This window comes from Anopheles ziemanni, chromosome X (genome assembly GCF_943734765.1).
Source record: "Anopheles ziemanni chromosome X, idAnoZiCoDA_A2_x.2, whole genome shotgun sequence".
NCBI lineage: Eukaryota > Metazoa > Arthropoda > Insecta > Diptera > Culicidae > Anopheles > Anopheles ziemanni.
Genome location: NC_080707.1, coordinates 16,515,073 through 16,533,986, shown reverse-complemented (window position 1 = coordinate 16,533,986; position 18,914 = coordinate 16,515,073). Strand labels below are relative to the sequence as shown.

The window sequence follows — 18,914 nt, the reverse complement described above, 5'->3', positions numbered from 1 at the left end:
AGCGTGTGGTGGACGATCTGTGGCGGCTGGCTGAAGGACCTGCAGGCAAAGGAAACCCGATTTTAATAGAGCAGTGTCTCATGAATATTTCGGGGAGATTCAATCATTAATCCAAGGCAACAATCGATCCTTTTAGATTTGTTCTCTTAAGTCCTAAACGGTGGACCTTTAGGGCCGAATACTTTAACTTTTTTTTTCATGGCCGAAAACTCCATCAAAATTTCAAGTGCTCAAATATCTCTATTCGCTACCAACTCCTAGCTCTGCGACAAAGTTGATATCCGCAATGTACAATAAGCACACAATCGAGGTACTAACATTCCGTGGCTGTTGAAGACAAGAACTTTTACACCTTTTCGCTAACTTAAATCAGACAAAGTTTGGGAGCGATTTTTTTTTTGAAGATCTAATCTCCTCCAGCGCCTCCCCCTCCACCTTGCCGCTTATGTACCAACAATTTCGCCAATGCGTTGCTGTTGTTTGTTTGCTCCAAAATAAAAATGACTGAATACTTGAAATTAATAAAAACCAAACATCCCACTATTCGCAGCGACAAATCTTACGAAAAACAAAACCCTGTTTTTTTTCTATTTCCTAAAACAGGTGATGTAGATCGGTAGCTGTAAGGCATCCGCGAATGAGTGGGCTGAGTCCGCCTCCGCAAGCCAGAGTGGTGGAAATGAAATATCGACCAGCCGTCCGAGACGCAAATGCGATATCGGAATCTGATGGCGGTGGATTGGGAATTTTTAATGGCTCTGCTACTCCTACAACGATTCAATTGGAGTGGCTATCGACGATTCTAACATTTTCCAGTTTCCAGTACAGTTTACACACAAACTCCAGCCAAATTTGTGAAGTAAATCCGGCGATTTTGCAACATTGTACATTGGAAATACATCTAATACATACGGCGGAACCAAATCTGAACCGGGTACAGAACCACGGTGCGCCACGCAGAGTCTTTCTATTGCTGAAACCTAATTTGGCCATCGACTCGGCTTATCGGTGTTGATCGGGTGACCTTCCAAACCATTGCAAGTGCATATGCAGCTCGCAGTTCGGCCTGACGAGGATCTGATGCTCGGACTCCTTTAATCGGATGAATTCCGGAGAAGCCATGAACTCAGTTTGATAGCCTGGATCCGTTACCACAACGTTGCGTTTGCACAACAAATGTGTTGGGTTCGCGCACGTCTGCCCAAAGAAGGCGAAGACCTGTGCGGAACCCGTCCTGTTAGCACCAGCAACTTACCTTGTATGGGACGCGGAATAGTTGCGCTCGTCACGGCGTTCACGCCCTGCCGCCGCCGCCGCCGCCGCTGCAGCCGCCGCCGCCGCTGCCGCCGCCGGGTTGTATTTATTCTCCTTGCCAAAGATGCTGCCGCCGTACGGGTTTTCGCCGAGATAGTACTTCTGACGGGGCGTGGGCCCACCACCGCTGCCGGTCGTCATGTCGGAGACGATGTCCGAAGAACCGCGTCGCTCGCGGGGCCGTTCGCTGTCGCGTCTGGTGCCGACGCCGTTCGGCTTGTGACTGTTGACAGCCGGTGGACCGGCGACTACCGAGCGCTGCTCGTCGCTGCCAGCTGCGTACTGCTGTAGGTGTTGCGCGTGGTGACGTTGGCCGAACAGCGGCGACTCGTTGCTGCTGATGTGACCGTCGATGACGTTGTACTGCTGGTAGGTGGCCGAGTGGCGCTTGTGCTGCCCGGGCGTGGCGTGTTGTGCTGCCAGCAGCGTCGACGACGCCGGGGAGTGGGACCTCTGCTGCTGTTGGTACTGCTGCTGCTGCTGCTGCTGCTGCTGCTTGGAGCTACTCTTGGTGGATTTGTGCTTGCGCTCGGCGCTGGCCGACCGTATCTTGCCCATCAGCTTGCGGATCGAGTTGCCGATGGCGGAGCCGACGCGGTTCGCCTTGGGCGGCGTACTCTGCGCCCGGCTGGTGGCACGCTGTTGCTGCTGCTGTTGATGCTGCTGCTGGTGCTGATGCTGGCCGAGGGACTGCTGGCTGCCGGCGTGCCGGCTCAGATCCTGGATGCTGCTGAAGCGGGTCTTCTGGTACGGCTTGCGCAGGGTGCTGGCGACGGGCGGTATCTGGATCGGGGAGATGGAACGGCTGCGCGGAGTTCCCGGGTAGCCGTGGTGGACGACCGGGTGTGGCATCGCTTTTCCGACGTGGTACTGCGCACTCGCCCCGTACTGCTGCTGTTGCGTGGGTGACACCTGCTGCTGCTGCTGCTGCTGTTGACGTCGCTCGAGCACCTTACGACGTTGCGGAACAAGCGGTCGGCCACCGTCGGGGTGGCCGGTCAGGGAGTGACGGTCGGGTGACACGGACCTGCCGCCGTACCGTGCGGCGAAGTGGCGTTCACCGGACACCGGATTTTTCGCCGTTTGCGGTCGTGGAGCCGTCATGTAGGCCGAACCCTGCATATAGCCATGCGTTCCGTGGCGTTCGTGATGGAACTCGTCGCCCACATCCTCCCGGTAGTCGCGGCCATCGCTCGAACGCTCGCTCAGCCCGTTCATCGCCCGTCCTGGATGCTTCGCGGTCCCGTGGCCTCCCTCCAAAAGGAGCAGATCCTCCCGTGAACCACCCGTCCCCCGGCTGTACGGTTGACTGCGGCTTCCACCGGCCGACCACTCCGAGATGCCCTGGTAGTACGCCTTCGATCCAGCTGCCATCTCGCGGCCCCCTTCTCGAGCCCTCGGTGGCCCTGGAGGACGACGTTGTTGCTGCTGCTGGTGCTGCTGCTGGACGGAGCTGTAGAGGTCGCGTTCGCGAGTCGCCATCCCTCCCGACAGGTCGGCCCCGGTTCCAGCCGGTGGGCCGCCCGTCTCCCCCGACTTGATCGTCACATTGAAGTACGTCTTCTTGGTCGGCTCGACCAGCTCGTCCAGGTCCTCGCGCGAGTCCCGCGACGACCTCGACTCGCTACCGAAGTGGCTCTCGAGCCACTTGCTCGTCTCCTGCTTGCGCGTCTCCTCCTCCTTGTCGAAGTCGAGCGGCTTCTTGGTGAGCGCGTCGAGCCGGTCGTTCAGCGTGGCCGGTACGGCCCCGACCGGTGGGATGGCACCCGGCACCACCGCGCCACCACCCGCCAGTAGGGCCGTCTCCTTCGCCGTGTGGCGGTTCAGGCGGCGCGCCTTCCGCAGCCGATCGGACAGGCTGTCCCAGTCCGAGAGGAGGCCCGCGTCGCCCGGTCCGCCCCGTCCCCCGTCCTTCTCCATCTGCGTCTGCTCCGCGGCGTAGCGCATCTCGTGGCCAATCACTTCCCCGTTGGCCGCCACCAGATCCACATGCTGCTCGTCCCGCTGCTTGTAGTAGCGCTGCGCCGACGACTGCATGCGGATCAAACAGATCGTACAGGGTAAACGGACATGCAATTAGGGGACAGGGACTCCCACTAATACCTGCACAATCTGTGCCTCTTGGAATCGTTCAGTGTTTGCTTACCTTTTGGTCTATCAGCCGCTCGCCGCTGTCGACGTGGTCGTAACCGTCGGTCGGCTCCGGCAGCTCGTCGTCATACAGCTCCTCGTGCTGGCGCGTCTGCTGCTTCTCCGTCACGAGCGTCCCGTCCGGGCGGGCCAGGTGCCGGATGTCGGTATCCTCGCTGTCGACAACCTTCCGCGAGCTGATGGACTGCTGCACCAGCTGCGGCCCGGTCGGCGATAGCTCCGTGCGCGCCTTCTCCGACAGCAGCAGCTCCCGGATGTCGTCTACGCCGCTGTTGATCGCCCTCAGGTACGCCTAGAAGGAATCATCGAATCAAAACTCCACGCGAAGTGAGCAAGCCGTGCGGGATCGCACAGCCACATTCCTCTCACACACTCTTCAGACTAGTTTCACTAGTGTCTCAGTCCGGAGTCTCCGAATCCTCCTACGGTAACGTCGGTAACGTCGGACCGTGGGTGACCACCTCGCATACCGATGGGAATGCGTTGTTCAGCCGCATAATGGAGACCCTTCTCCACCCCCCCGGGGGGTTAGTGTCACCTCCCCGAGTGCCCTCCATGGCATGGGCGTTGTGTTTGGTTTTGGTTCGCTTCGGTTGTTGTTCCTACTCAAGTGCCTCTCGTCGGCCATACCTCGCCTATCCGATCCGAGGAGTGTCTGCTGTTTTGCAATTAGTTCAACGTCTTCCGACGTATGTGCAGCTCGCTGGTTTCCAAAACTGGTCTTCAGCGAAGTAGCGGGTCAACTAGGCGTCAGTGTTGATTCGAAATAAGTTGTTGTGCGAGATTGCGGAAACTCACGACAAAGAGATCTTGCATTGCATCAGAACACCAGGGTCTTCGAATAGCTGTAGCATAACCAGAAGGTTCGTTATACTAGTTTTGGACTTCAGTAGAAAACCAAGCGGACTCTTATGATAGCAAATATGTTTCCAATCCCTGAAGACCCGACCACTTGACTGACATTTTTGAGTTCTTTCAAGACCTAACCACCGTAAACGGGCTTACATTTTGCACAACCTGTCGATGGCGGAGGAAGCCCACCCCCGGAAGGCTTCATCTGTTTCGTGTATTTTGGGCGCCATTTTTGTGCGCTCGTTCTTTGGAACCTGCCATTTCGCCGGCACGAACTGTTCCAGCTTCTTCAGCGCTTCGCTTACGTAAGCGGACCCTCTCCCTCCCTCTCCCTCTCTCCCCGATTCCTATCGTGTCACGATCACCGAGACCTTCTCCGACGCTCGGATTGCATCATCGAAGCAGCAGCATCCTCACTCGTCGCGGCATCATCCAAAACCCGAACTCCACCGTGGGGACGAAGCGAACGGACACTGGGTCGTTCTTTCGAGCCCGTGAGAACACGTACCAACACGTCGTGCAAAGTGCGCGGAAGAGAAACCAGCCGATGCAGGTCGATAAAGTTCCCAAGAAAAAGGTTCCTACAAGACGAGGATTGTTACACCAGCAGGGTTTGTCAAACCCTTGGGACTGTGACTGGGGGATACTAAAACATTCTACATCAATTTGGCGTAAAACAGGTTTAAGTAGGTTGTAGTTTTGCATGTTGAAAAACGAATTCTTAACCCTCAAATAGGCGTCATTTAGACCACAACGCAATTTTCAAATTTAAAATTGAAAAACTGACTGTATACTTTTCCATCAAAAGCCTTTCTTCAAACTGGAAGCTACATTTAAAATAGAAATTTCAGATTTGTCTGTTCAACCACTTCTGGATTGCTTCTAAGCTGTCATTTTGACCACTCTTTTTTAAAACACTATAACTTATTTTCCAAGATTTTGCAAACCTGTAAAGGGCCGCTTTTTAGAATGTTTTTTGACGCCCATTTGGCGTTTATGGTTTTTTGTTGCACTTTTCCATCATTCTGCTAGCTGGTTGCAAAGGACCAAAGAGCGATTTGAGTTCTTTCCACCTTTTATATTTACAAAATACAAATGTATAATATAAATCCGAATAGAATCAAATACATTAAACAATATTTAAGTACATTCAACAACATCAAACACATTTAACAACACATCAACAAATAAAAAACTCAAAACTCCTTCTAAAAAATATGCTAAAAGTCAATCATTTACAGATAAATCTTTAAAAGTAGAGAAGTTATATCGTCTTAAAAGGAAAAAAAGCATTATCGCAAGATACCAAAGCAATGTGTTCATGCGTTCGATAAATATCCAAACGAATATCCGAACAAAATTTATGATGTAGGAGATAGCGTAGGAATTCGAGAACTTTATTACCTCTTTGGTAAAGAATGAACGAGATCCCGAGTGGCGAAACATCGGCAAAATTGGGGCCGGTTTTATGCTATCGTCTTCGGGGGGGGCGAAATATATGCACGATGCCGCGGAATCGTCGATGAACCCGTCTCGCCGAAGTTGCAGAAAACCTGTTCTGACCATCGAAGCACCCCCCCCCCCCCCCCCTCTCCTCCTCACCCCTCGGGTGCCCTTCGCACCACAGTCCGAGTCAACTCCCTTTGCTCCCACTTGCTCGGCCTATCGCCCAAGACTCCCGGGCTAGGAGGGACATCCTGCACATGCAGATTTCTTCTTCTAAACCCTTTGTACGCTCCCTGGTTCCGCTCGCTGGTGCTCCCTTAACCCCGGCCATACCCCTGAGGGTGACATTTGGTCCACCCCTTCAGCTGCCGTTTGACACGGCGTTGGTTGACTTCCCCCTTTGCCTGCAACACGCCTGCACGCTTTCTATGATTTGCAACTCTCATTCTCTCGTCTCTCGGCATTTTCGAGCTCGAAGCTCTTCTCTCTCTCTCTCTCTCTCGCTCTCTTTCTCTTCTCAGTGTACGGCTCCCCTAGGACGTTTGTCCTGCGCCCAACACGCACGGCCCCTGTTCGGGTCCCTACAGTAATTCAACCCACAAGAATCCGCCCTAACCTCGACCCGTAGCGACGTGAAGGGAAACTGTGGCGTGGCTTTCAGTAGTTAAGTTTATTAACTATTTTAACCCCCCCCCCCCACCCCCCACAAGCAAAAGTTTCGCACGTAAACACACACAGGGCGACCCGTCCTTGAGTGCACCAACTACGCTTGCGTTCGGTTCGGCTGGTACAACTTTCTTCGCCAATAGTTCTGCCCTGCCCTGCCAGTCACTTTTAGAGGCCACCGTCAAAACTACCGTAACGAAGCGGGGGGGAGGGCCAGGGACTCGGACGGTGGAGGATAGGTCCCGTTTTGCTCGCTCGCTTCGGAACGGAACGAAGGAAGCTGGGAAAACTATCCTCACTGCCAGCAAAACGATTAACTTCTCCAGCTGCAACGGAGGGAAGCAAACCCGTTTCATTCTACTTCCTCCACCTGATTGCGGACCAAACGCTGCCCCGTAACGGGCTCGGACTCGGGTCTGGCGATGAGGTGAGATAAAGCTAATCATAATCATAAATGTTCCCTGGTCGATGAATTCCCTTGCGTAAATACTGAAGCAACACCAATTATGTTCGATACCGTTCCGATATCTAGAACGGCACCGACTTCAACACCAAAGTTTAGATCGCAAGGAGCTTACTTTAGAGGGGAAGGGAAAAGGAGAAGGAACCTCAGAGAACGGAGGATCGTTGTAATTATTTCAGACCTTCACTGACCTCTGCTTACCTTCCCTTCGCCACGGCCAGGATCGTGGTGTGTTTTGCTGTGACAGTCACTTTTCGATCGGATCAACACATTTTGCGAACGAAAACGAACCGGAAAGGAAATCAAAGCAGTTCAATTAATCCAACCAACCGTTGCTTTAAGAAGTCGTGTACACACAAAAAAAAACAGTAACATAAAAACGATTAAGAAGAGGAATGTGCAGAACGGCGGTAGCCGACAATTAGACAAGAGACTTCTACTTCACCTTGCCAGGCGGTAGGCGACGAACCCGGAAATTTGGTTCGGTTCGGAAAAATAGAGAGCCACGCATTTGTGAAGCATTGCGCACCAACAGGTGGTACAAACTTGATGGTGGGGGTGTTGAAGGTGGTAAATCGCGCGAGAGCGGCATTGTTAGGGGCGCAAACCAAACAAAACAAACGGCTTTGTGTTGTGCGTGCCGATCTCGACGCGATCGGCGGTTTCTAATCGATCAGGGTAGTTTATTTTCAAGAACGTAAATGGATGCTCTAAAACACATCGCGTGAACTTCACCACACGGTTTACATCCTGAGCTTTATTTGAAATAACCTTTCTTTGACTGCCATGGCTTTTGATAGCCAGCTGTCATAAGTTCTAATAATATTTATAATATTTATAATAATATTTTATATCAATTCTTTGGGAAGTTAAGTGTTTGCTTAGCCTTCAAAAATCGGTGGCTTAATAAATGTTATAAACCAATTTTATTAAAAAAGGTTGTACTAAAAACGCTTGGCTAAAAACGGTTTGGCAGTCGACGTGTTAACAGCCATTCCGAAATTCAAAACAATTTCTGATCCCGGAATGGGAGATAACAAGTAATGTCCATGCCTGTTCATGTATTCTAGAATGGTGCATAGTACGCCCACTGCCTAGATCAGACATGGTCTAGTGGTTACGCCGGTTAGGAAATCGGTAATCCCTCCCGGCGGCTTGGGTTCAAATCCCAACCAGGTGTTCGGATCTGCGAACGTAAGTAATCTGGTGGGGGAATTAATCTGGTAGAGTACTTCATAGCTCCAGGCAGCCGTTACGCCGTAAGAGGAGAACAGTACGCTTCTTTTGTTGTTCACAGGTTGAACATCTCTTGTTGATGGACCGGGTAAAACAAATAAAATGTCTCCCCCATTATGGTCTTATTAAACCCCGGGATACTACTCGTATGAGTACTCAACGAAGAGCCTATATACACACACGTTACCCATTGCGTTACCGTGCGTTACCGACCCGTTGCGTTCCTGCTTTCTTTACCGGAGTCGTGCGTTCTCGGGGAACACAAGTCCTGCCTGGTTTTTGGTCACTCGCAACAGTTTGCTCGGCATCTTATGCGTTCCCCCTCCTCCAACTCCTACTCCACACATCATCCCAGTCCATCTATCGACTTGCGGTTGGTTGATCGGTATTCGTACCCGTTTTGCGCGTTGAGGAGTTTTTCGGGGGAGCCGTTACGCCAATTGCTGGGGCCCCGATCGCACTCGAGTTGATTGTTGATTCCGTTAGCTTTGTGCTTGCAAGATGGAGATGGTCGGGAACCCTGAGACACTGGGGTTGTTTTTTGTTTAAAACGCTGACAGGAGAAAACAAACGATCACATTAAACGAACCGGGACACTTTTCACGCACGAGGACCTCGAGGGTAGGACGTTTCTGTTTCTGTTTCGTTTTAGTCGAAGCCCACAACTAGAGAGCCACCGTTGGGCCGCACGGAGGTGAACTACACTACTTCGCAAATGCACCTACTTCTCGGTTCGGTTCTGCTAGCCTGATTTTGTTGTTGTTGTTTTGCTGTTCGCTCTCTCTCTCTTTTCCTCTCCCTCTCTCTCACCGTGTCGAGGGTGGCTCTGGCTAGCTGGCTGCAGACCAGCGGATTTTTCAGGCAGCGCAAACGAGCCCACTCTGCATACCGGTCGGAGCACTAGGCAAGCACTGGTCCGGCTGCACGGAACAAAGCCCACCGAGGCTGCGTGCGCGTTGCTCGTCTCGGGAGCGGGCTCGCGCTCGGGCTCCAGCGCCTCAGGAGCCCGTCGAGCAGGTTGTTGAACGCGCTCGCGCCACGGTGTGCTCGCGGAATGCGCAGATCATGCCGTCACCAGCCTTTGCGGAGCGATCGGAGCTTGCACAGTGGTCCAGCTGCCAACCAGCTTAGTCGTAGCAGAGAGCAGAGACTTTAATGAATCTTGCAGCAGAGCCGGGAAACATCGGCTAACGATTGTCCAAATACATCTCACGGAAGGTAACAGTGAGATTGATACCGTGAAAAGAATTACAAAGTTCAATACTGACGGTCACTCTTGCAAGCCTTTTGCCCAAGCTACAATTAAAGTAACAAATAAAGTTACGTTTGTTTACTGTGACCTACTTCTAGACGAACGCAGATGGCTACGAGATAAACAGAGGTGCATTAGAGATCTAAGTTAATAAGCTATTACTAAACCAGATCCCTAAGAGGTATTATGGACTTTCCCTTAAAGAAAAAGTTTATTGGCAACGATGTTTACATTTCGCAGAGATTCGCAGAGATGAAGTAAGGCAAAACAGAGATAAAGTTAAAATCTAACCTCTATCTATCGTTCCTCTGAAACCTGACTTGTTTCTGCTATGACCTGGAAATGTTATCTCAAAGTGGGGGTTTTGTTTACTTTTGGTTCTGTTTGGATTGAAACAGGTTTTGTTCGTTCCTTTACGTTGAGCAATACGCTAAATTGAAAAATGAAAATTTTGTAATAACTGCCAATAACGATGAATGAGCGCATCAGTATTAACAAAACAAGGTAACAGTTTAAATAAAGTATAAGGAGAAGGTGCCATCAATCAATTTAAAATGGTCGATAATACTTGGTTCAATTTGAACCAATTTGAATTTCAGATAAAGATCGCCACCCTTTGTATTGGTAATCCCACACGAGGCCAGAAGGTTCAAAAGAAAGATACTTGTTGAAAATAATGGGAAAAGTACGGCAAATGGATATATCTTTCCTATAGATTCCCTGATAGGCATATGTTGCACAATTTCAAATATGCTGGAAGTTAAAATTGATTTGTTTTTTTACTGTGAACCTAATTCCGACGCCTCGTAGCCTACTGTGCGAAGCCTCCTAGCGCTGCTGTTTGTCTTTGTCTTCAGCGGACGAGGGCTCCTGCCGGGGCTCCATTGCTCTCCCATTCTCTTCACAGTAGTCTCTCTCGCTCTCTATCTTAAGTTCCCTTAAAGAAATCTTCGTTCTGTTCAGCGACGGCCCCGGATGGTGCTGATGGTAATGATGGCCCGAAACGAACGAGACCGTGATATAACCGTCCCCCGCAACCGCATTCAATTTCCCGGTCCGAACGTGCAGGGATTTATGTACATGGAGTGTTTCGAGAACCGAATTATAAAACCGTTCGGCTCGTCAGCTCGAGCCGAGCGAAGAATCGATGCGGCTACATAACAACCGCCGCCAGATAGAGTCGAGAGACCTTTCACGCGCTTTGTTGTGCACGAAACAGGGGCAACGTGGGCAACGAGGGTGAGGGGGAAGAGGTACCGAATTTCTATGGCAAGAAGAGACTGCCCCCCCCCCCCCCTCCCCCCACCTTCCCTGTCGAGGGCAAGAAACATTGTACGTGAAGTGTTGACGCTTTTCTTGCACACGCATTAGAAGTGAAGGCAGAGAGACCGTGAGCAAGCAATAGAACGAAAGAAAGAGATCGACTGAAGGTATGTGTGTGAAGGAGAGAGAGGGATAGAGCACGAGAACATGTTATAATGCCATTGGAATGGGTTTCTTGCTTCATGTTAGGAAGAAGAAATGAACGAGCAGCACAAGTCGTAAGCGACGAACCTGCTTGATCGGGGCAAAGATTTATGTTCGCGCCAATGATGGACTGCTGTGCAAAGCGTATCGATCGTACTCTGGAATTGGTTTAGTACATGCTGTTCCTCACAATCTGAACAGTGGCAAACCGATGGCCAAACGCCCGGATCAAGGAAATTCAATTTGGGTCATCGTTTTATGCTCAAATCAACTCATTGGCTTCCTTTGCGTAATGGCGACAAAATAAGACGCATGCAGTTAGAGCCTTAGCCCTAAGGTACCCTGAGAGATGATAAGACAAAGACCCTGAAAAGGTTGCGAGTAAAAGAAAACATGGAGATGTGTGTTTCTTTTATCCCTTCTTCCCCATTTTAAATCGTCTTCAGAGAGAATGAGAGAGAAAAAGAAAGAAGAGTAAGCCTCATCGGAGGCCACAACAGGCGACAGGAATCAACACGATTGCAGGGTAAAACCAAAACAAAAAACCATCCCGGGTTCGTCGCTTGCCGTCCGAGCGTCTTCGTCGGGGCGTTGCGGGCGGCATAGAAGTCTTTCGTTCAGCGCCTGAGTCGCCAGAGAGTAAGAGCGATTGCGCTGGCAGTGCTCGCGGGACCTGGTGCTAACAAGACCCGCGAAACAGGTCTTCCTCGTTGCAAATGCTGCTTTTCCAGCTGAACCGTAAACGCGGGAGAAATATGTCACACGCTCACATTTTCCGTCGTCGGAAAATATATGGTGTACAGAAGACGATGTGTCCCACTTTTACTAGTTTAAGATATTTGGTTTTAAATACCCCCTTTCGAATTTTAATCGTTGTCATCAAGGATTAACTTGTTGACGAATTTAACGATTTCACGAGATTCTGAGGGTGATGTTGTTTTAAAAGAAAAATGAATTATCCATCGTTTGCATAACTTTTCCGAGCGGTTTAATGCCATTCAGGTGTTGTCGTTTTTACCTCTTTGCACACCGTCCCCGGAGAGACAAAGGAACAAGAATCCGCCGGGAGAAAGCGTTCGCTTCGAAGAAGTGAAGGAATTCGCGGGGCAGGCGACGAACCTGCACATGACGCAACGTGTCGAAGAACTATTGCTTGTGAATAGTGTTGGGGTGTTTTTTTTCTTTTTCTCTTTTGGTTAAAAGCAATGCGAATGCCTACCGCGTCGCGTACTTTCGGCTGTGGACCGAAATTGGTTTTTGGTCAAGGTCTTCGCCCGCAAGAGCGCTTCAGAGGGTACGATACGGAGCGCGCATGCTAATCCGCATAATGGCGAACGAAGGGGGTTTATTTTTGGTGCGGTTGTTTGTTGCCTGGCATTCCCGCTTATGCGGGAACGACGGTCCTCTCGCAAACGGGCAGCTGCCGTGCGTAACTTCCGGCACGGTTGGACGGTGCCCATTTTCGGAAGGAAGTGGCCACCGGGGAGTACGTGCCGGGAGTTGATGTGGTTGAAATGGGCTGCCGCTTCCGGGATGGAAGGCGGTGGGAAATTCGTACTTACGTCGTCGGTAAAGTCGCCGAAGTGCTTCTGCTCGGTCACCTCGGTGCGCTCCTTGGTTTCCTCGCGCGACACCACCACCTCCTCCTTGATGTTGCGCAGCAGCCCGTCGGCGCGGGCCACGGCGATGCCGATTGTCTTTGGTGCGGTGCTGCTTAGACTAGCGCCCGGCTCCTCCGCCCTGCTGGCGACGGCCCCCACCTGCTCCTGCTGCTGCTGCTGAGCGTCCGCCCCCGTGCCGGCCAGCAGCATGCCGGACTCACCCTCCACCGCCCCCGCCACCGGATCGCCCAGGGTACGGTGCTGCGGAAAAGCCGAAGATCGTAACAACAGTCTCACAGTCATTGCCTTAAATCACCACTTCAATCTTCCTAAACATACCTCGGTTTGTACCGTTTCCTGCTTGTCGGTGTCCTCGGTCGTGTTGGTCGACACGATCGGGCCGGAATCCTCCACCACCTTCCCGTCCTCGAACAGCAGCTGGCGCTTGACGCGCGTCTCGATCTGGCGCGTCGTCGTCAGCTCCGTCTTGCGCTTCTTCACGATTTCCTCTGCACCGGAGAGGGGAGGGTAAGAAGAAAAGAAGGAAAAACCGATTCTTAAAACCTCGAACGGATCGAAAATAGCCTCACGCGGCGCCTAAATGTAGTCTAACTGGCTGCTGCAGCTCGAATAGAACGTTAACCGGAACGCGAACTGAACAAAACTAGCATTATATCGTCAAACTTAATTATTCTGGGAGGAAATTTGTTCCTCACATAGTTAAACTCCACGACAAATATTCTTACAACATGAATATACTTAAAAATCACAATTATCTGCGATAAAGAGTAAACAATGTTCCAAAGATCAAAACATGCAAAAGAAAAGCATTATAAAAAACACCGAAATGAAAATACACACTATTCATTTTGTGTATAATAACAGCAAGTGGGACTGTAAAATGTTAATAATAAAAGCATACGGTCTTCAAGAAGTGTGTTACTGAAAGAAATGACAAATATTGACTTTTACGAGAGACTTTGACTGCTAATCATCCAAAAAGTAGGTAACAGGAAATTCTGATTCTGCCAAGAAACTTGCACTTATAAAGTAGTAGGCTAGAACAAGCAACTAGAACTTGTTTTTTAAAAGCAAAAACATACTAAACTTTGATTAGCTTTTAACTATCCTTTTCAAATGTGTCAAACTACAATTGAAGAATCTTTTCAAACAAAAAGGAGTCTTTTCTGTAGAATCTACAATTGTCTCCAAATATTTGTTTTTACATTTTTCTGACACACTAGTGCTGGGTATTTTAAAAGACTTTGCTAATCTATAAACGGTTGCTGATTTTGTTGCAGCACAGTTGTTAACTATCTTTTGGTCCTTTTTGTTTTTGGATGCATCCTTTCGCTCTGCCAATTCGGTGCATAGAAAAACTAATCGAATTTTTAATTATTTTCCAAATTATCTATTTAAAAAATTGTACGTTGGACATTAGAGACGAAAACACTCGTTTAAAATACAAGTTCGTTATTTGTCTACGAAAAATTTTGAATCGAATGTTGCAAAATTGGAAAGTAACACACATTTCCAAAATAACGTAGAACTCAGAACAAACAAAGCATAAAAAGAACAAAAACCTATGGAAAATCAAGAAAAGCAACAATAAAACCAAACCCGTTTATAGATTGGAGCAAACGTTGATAAAGGAAGGTCAACTCGGTGCGAATATTTGAGAAAATAGTTGAATCAAACTTTACAATTGATTTCTCAGGACCACACCCAATCGTGTTTAGTTTCTAATCGTGTAGAGTTTCGGTTGACCACTTACCTTCCCGATTGACCGCCTCGACCTCGGCATCGTCCGCCTGCACCTCCACCTGCGAAAAGTCGTCGGAAATGATTACTCGCGAAAGGTAGCGCAGACCGGGCCCGGGTGCGCCATCTTGCTCCCGCCGGTGTCCATCCGGTGCGGCCGGATCGTTGTTGTTCGCATCGACGCCGTCCGGGCGAGGCCTTCCGCCCGGCCCGCGCGCCCGCCCCCGACCCTGCCCCGCCGCCCTCGACGCTGGCTTCCGGCGCAGGGAAGAACCGAGACCGCCGGGGCGCCTCGCCGCCGACCGTCGCTCGCCCACGCCGGCAGATGGCGCCGGAGGGTCCGGTTGACGTGCCCGTCTGTATCCCGTGCTGGAATCTTGCTGCTGCTGCTGCTGCTGCTGGTGGTGGTGGTGGTGGTGGGAGGCTGCTCCTGCCGCCCGACCTCGGAAGTGGACCTGATAGTGGAAGTCATTGTCGTGCGATGGTGGCTGCGGCGCTTGGGGATGTGAATGCTGATGGCACGCTCCTGGCAGGACGATCAGTATCACCACCATTCGCGCTGCTCTCGTACTCTCACTGACTCACTCGCACTCACAGTGTGCCCGTAGCACACTCGACGCCTGGCTTACTATCTAGTTTCCTATCTAATCTACAACGGGAGACGAACCAAAGATGTAACTCGGTGTCATTCGAACTCAACTTTGTCACATTCGATTTCAACTTTCCAATCAAGCATGTTAACTGTAAGACATTTTGCAGCAGGAAAACACGACTAAGCAGAGGCGGGTTGAGGGCTGTAGGAGTCTCAAGCAACTCTTAATTTGTTCCCTTTAACATACACTACATTTTTCCAAAAACTCAAATTGATAGCTAGTTTAATATCTCAAAAACAATTAAATATTTTCGCAAAAACAAAACCAAGGCTTTTCTCAAAATCCAAAGCCACATTAAAAACAAAACTTTCAGATTTTTGTGTTAGACCAGTTCTGAGAAACAAGTTATTGCTTTTTAGGGATCATTTTGACCACTCTTTTTTAAGACGCTATAACTTTTATATGTTTTAATATTCTCCAAATCTGTAAGTCGTTGCTTTTTAGAATATTTGTTGACTATCTTTTGGCGTTTATAGTTTTTTGTTGCACCTCTCCGTTATTCCACTACCTCGTTGTAAAGCTTGTGTTAAAGTCGATTGACGGCGCCATTTGTAATCGCCAAAATGTGAAATTACTTTTCAAAGGTTGTATAATACTAAATAAATAATGTTTTTAATTGTAACGTTTTGGAGGAAATAAAATGGAAACTTTTTGGACGAATGATGGAGATGGTGCATCGAAAATCAAAAGGCAGTCATCAAATATACTAAAAAGTAGATGTTTATGGATTTGAAAATCTAAAACAAAAAACGAAGCTATAACATTTGTAAAAGCATTCGGGCAAGATTCCAAAGCAATGTATTGTAGTGTTAAACAGCGAGTTTAAATTAATCAGCTGTAGTTGGATTAAACTAAAACTTTCCTCAATTTTATTCCATCAAATTTTGTTTCACAAGTCTGTCTATGATCAGCAATTGTCCAAGAGTTTGTTTTCATTTTCAATGTAATAAACAGCAATTTAAAAGTTATTACTCTTTTCCAACCCTTTAATTACTATTCGCTTGTTTCAAACAGTTTCTCTAACAGGTTGCTTATACATTATAAGTTGCTTACTTGCAAACTCGTAACGTGTTCCTCGCAATCTCGAGTATTTTCCTCCTGTTTCTTTTCTTATCCTGATCTCTTGTATATACGTCAGTGCATTAATCTTTTTACCTTCTCTCACAAATGCACGAAATGATTCAAGGTTTGATCAGTAGACTTGATTAAAAAATCAATTAACTTCAAAACATTCACAAATTTGGAAAAGAAGCATCCCAAGTAACATTTTAAGTTTTATCATAGTTCTAACGATGTTGTTCATGCTCATCATTAAGTCTCATCTTAAGAGTAAAATATCTTAAAGGCTGTGATAAAACCTTCATAAACCCGTTTTAAGTGTAAGAGGGCCCACTCTACAGAACGTTGTCAAAACCATCCCTTAAAACCTTTTCTAGACCAAAAATCACTGATTGGTTTTAAGAGAAGGTTTTAAGAAGGACTTAACAGCGTATTTACAGACTCTTCAAGTCTGCTAAGATTTTAGACTTAATGAGCGATTTTATAGCTATCCTCAAAAGGTTTTAAGGATGTCAAAATTATTAAAACTATTTTGCCTGCTGAGAAACCTCTATAAAACCAATTGGACTTGGTACACCCATGTTAAAACATTGATAAAACTTGTTAAAGTCTAATAGGTCTTGGAAATGTTACTTGGGATGTTTTCGGGATCCAGGTAAAGCTCGCGCAGTTGCTTACCCTCTCCGCTTCTGCTTAAAATAGGACGGTAAGATTGTAAAGAAGATTTTAAAACATCAAGGGCAATTTTGTTTGCAAGTTTAAATCAAATGTAACAAAGTTGAGTTGGAGTGAAACGAAAATTTGGCATCGCGACCGAGGTTTGCAGCTTTAGTTTATTTGAAAGATTTTCCACTTTTCCCATCCTTCCAACATGCAACCAAACGAACCAATCATGCTGGAAACTCCACTCATCCCCCCCTCCCCCTTGCCCCCCAACCTTCCGAAAGCCTGATAATCACCTCCGCACGGCGATTCTCTCACGCCGCGGATGGAAGAAGAATTCCGTGCGCACGGATGTCCGCGAGGCCGCCCACTACCCCCCTCTTCATTTGCCCCCCTCGAAGTAATGGAGATCGTAAAATGTCACATTGCTTGCAGCGTACACGACTTCGGCCACGCACACCATTACCTCCCCAGCCGAGCTGAGTGCGCCATTAGAGCCACAAGGTTGCGATGGGTGAGAATAGGTTTTTAATGGGCTGGCTAACGGGGTGGCCCCGAGCCGCGGTCTCTGGAACCGGCGAGATAGTGGCGAGCAAATTGCCACCGCAAGGCTTTTTCCAGCTTCGCTTTTTTAGCCTCTGTGTGTGTGTGTGTGTGTGTGCCTCAAAACGGTTCCACTTTGGTCCCGATATCGCACCCCGGTACCGTTTGCATTTGCGGCCAGCGGTTTGGGGTTTTTTTTTTTCGAGCTCAACTCAACGCAGTGGCCTTGAGGTTGTGAAGAGCCAAACCGTTCCATTCGGCAGAGGAAGAACGTGCACGTGAAACTTTCATTTCAAACACATTCCACGGCGGGGAACGAAACTCCTTTTTAATTATTATCAATTGGAAACCGATAAGCAACCGCCTTGAGCAGACTGTTTAGCATCTTTTGTGAAGATTAAACAATCTCTTAAGAGCTTTCCGTTCTTTTAACACTCGTAAACCACGTCCTGATTATACAATTAAATTTTGACATTCCTCCATCAAAAGATTCTCTGTGAGAAAAAATAATATTTAAATCTCACTGCTGTGAGTAAATTCATGTGAGTGAATCTTATCGCAAGCTTCTTGTTGAGGGCTCTTTTACCAATCTTCTTTTCGATTACTAACTAAATTCTATGGGAAACGATTGAAAAGTACGTTTCTATTTAGCTCCCACAGAAATAAACTAGAGTTGAGATACAAGAAGGTCGAAAATTTCACGAATAAATTATGTTTTGAAATTCGAACTGTTAAAGATTATTAAATCAATCATGGAGGAAAGGTTCATGTGAATGACTCGCGTAAATTATTTTTTCGTAAGAACATAAATCTAGAGTAAACATTATCATTAGCTAATGTTTTTTGAAAGAAATATAAAGTTCATCGGTCGTGTTGTCTTTCTCAAACAGCTTGTTCGAGTTTTCCCCAAGTGGACTGGAAGCTCGGCATTGGGCATCTTCTCGCGCATGCCCTCCACCGGCGAATCACGGTGCCCCAAGGGGATGAGGGGGGGGGGGGGGGGGGGGGGAGGAGGTACACTTAACACATTCCGAGGACACCCTGCTGTCAATCGGTGGTGTTTGTTTGCGGTTTTGACGCCGGGTGACGCTCGTACGCAATCGCAACCCTTTCGTCGCCCCCCAAAAAAAAGGGGTTACACGAAGATGTCGCAATGACGGCGACGCACCCCAAAATGAAGGGCTTATGAGTGGGTGGGTGTGTGTGTGCGTGTGGATATGGTGAGTGTCTGGTGTGGCGAAATCGGAACCGGACTGTGGGCCACCCTCTTTTCGAGGAGCACGTTGACAACACGCACCCGCCCGAAACATCTAGGAAGGACAGTAAACAAATAAATAAACAGAAACAAACACATCTTGACTGTGAGCTGACAGCCCTTTTTTTCTGTTGTGTCCACCCGCGTCCATTTGCTGCACGAAACGCGAAACCCTTCAGCTCGACGCAAAGTGGGACACCGTGCGGACGATACGACGGTACAAACGCAATGTGTTCCCATAAGGTATGGTGGGGCAATATGTATCGCATAAGCGAAAAACATTTATTTTCGGATAACAAACCGAAATTTTTACAGATAAATTCTCCAACATCTAAGCTACTACTAAAACCTTACAAAAACCACCTTTAAAACCGTTATTTTTTACTTAAAACCACATTTTCAACATTTTTAACGGAATAGTGGGGCACAATGACCCAAAATGTGGTCCGTAAAATACCACAAAACGAGATTTAGATTAGATATTTTCAAAGTATCTTTGATTAATAATGATGAGAACCTGAATAACCTTTAC

At 48.3% G+C, this 18,914-nt stretch overlaps 1 protein-coding gene across 1 annotated transcript in view; it reads right to left on the bottom strand.

The window, feature by feature from the left end:
• LOC131291191 (uncharacterized) overlaps window positions 1-18,914 on the bottom strand; it is a 33,012-nt gene that overhangs the window by 5,797 nt on the left and 8,301 nt on the right. The window contains exons 2-7 of the mRNA XM_058320381.1: window positions 14,223-14,271; window positions 12,788-12,957; window positions 12,410-12,709; window positions 3,461-3,757; window positions 2,787-3,345; window positions 1,256-2,681 (exon numbers count right to left, since the gene is read on the bottom strand). Of these exons, the coding sequence (XP_058176364.1) occupies window positions 1,256-2,681; window positions 2,787-3,345; window positions 3,461-3,757; window positions 12,410-12,709; window positions 12,788-12,957; window positions 14,223-14,271 (2,801 nt within the window). The remainder of the gene's footprint in view (window positions 1-1,255; window positions 2,682-2,786; window positions 3,346-3,460; window positions 3,758-12,409; window positions 12,710-12,787; window positions 12,958-14,222; window positions 14,272-18,914) is intronic.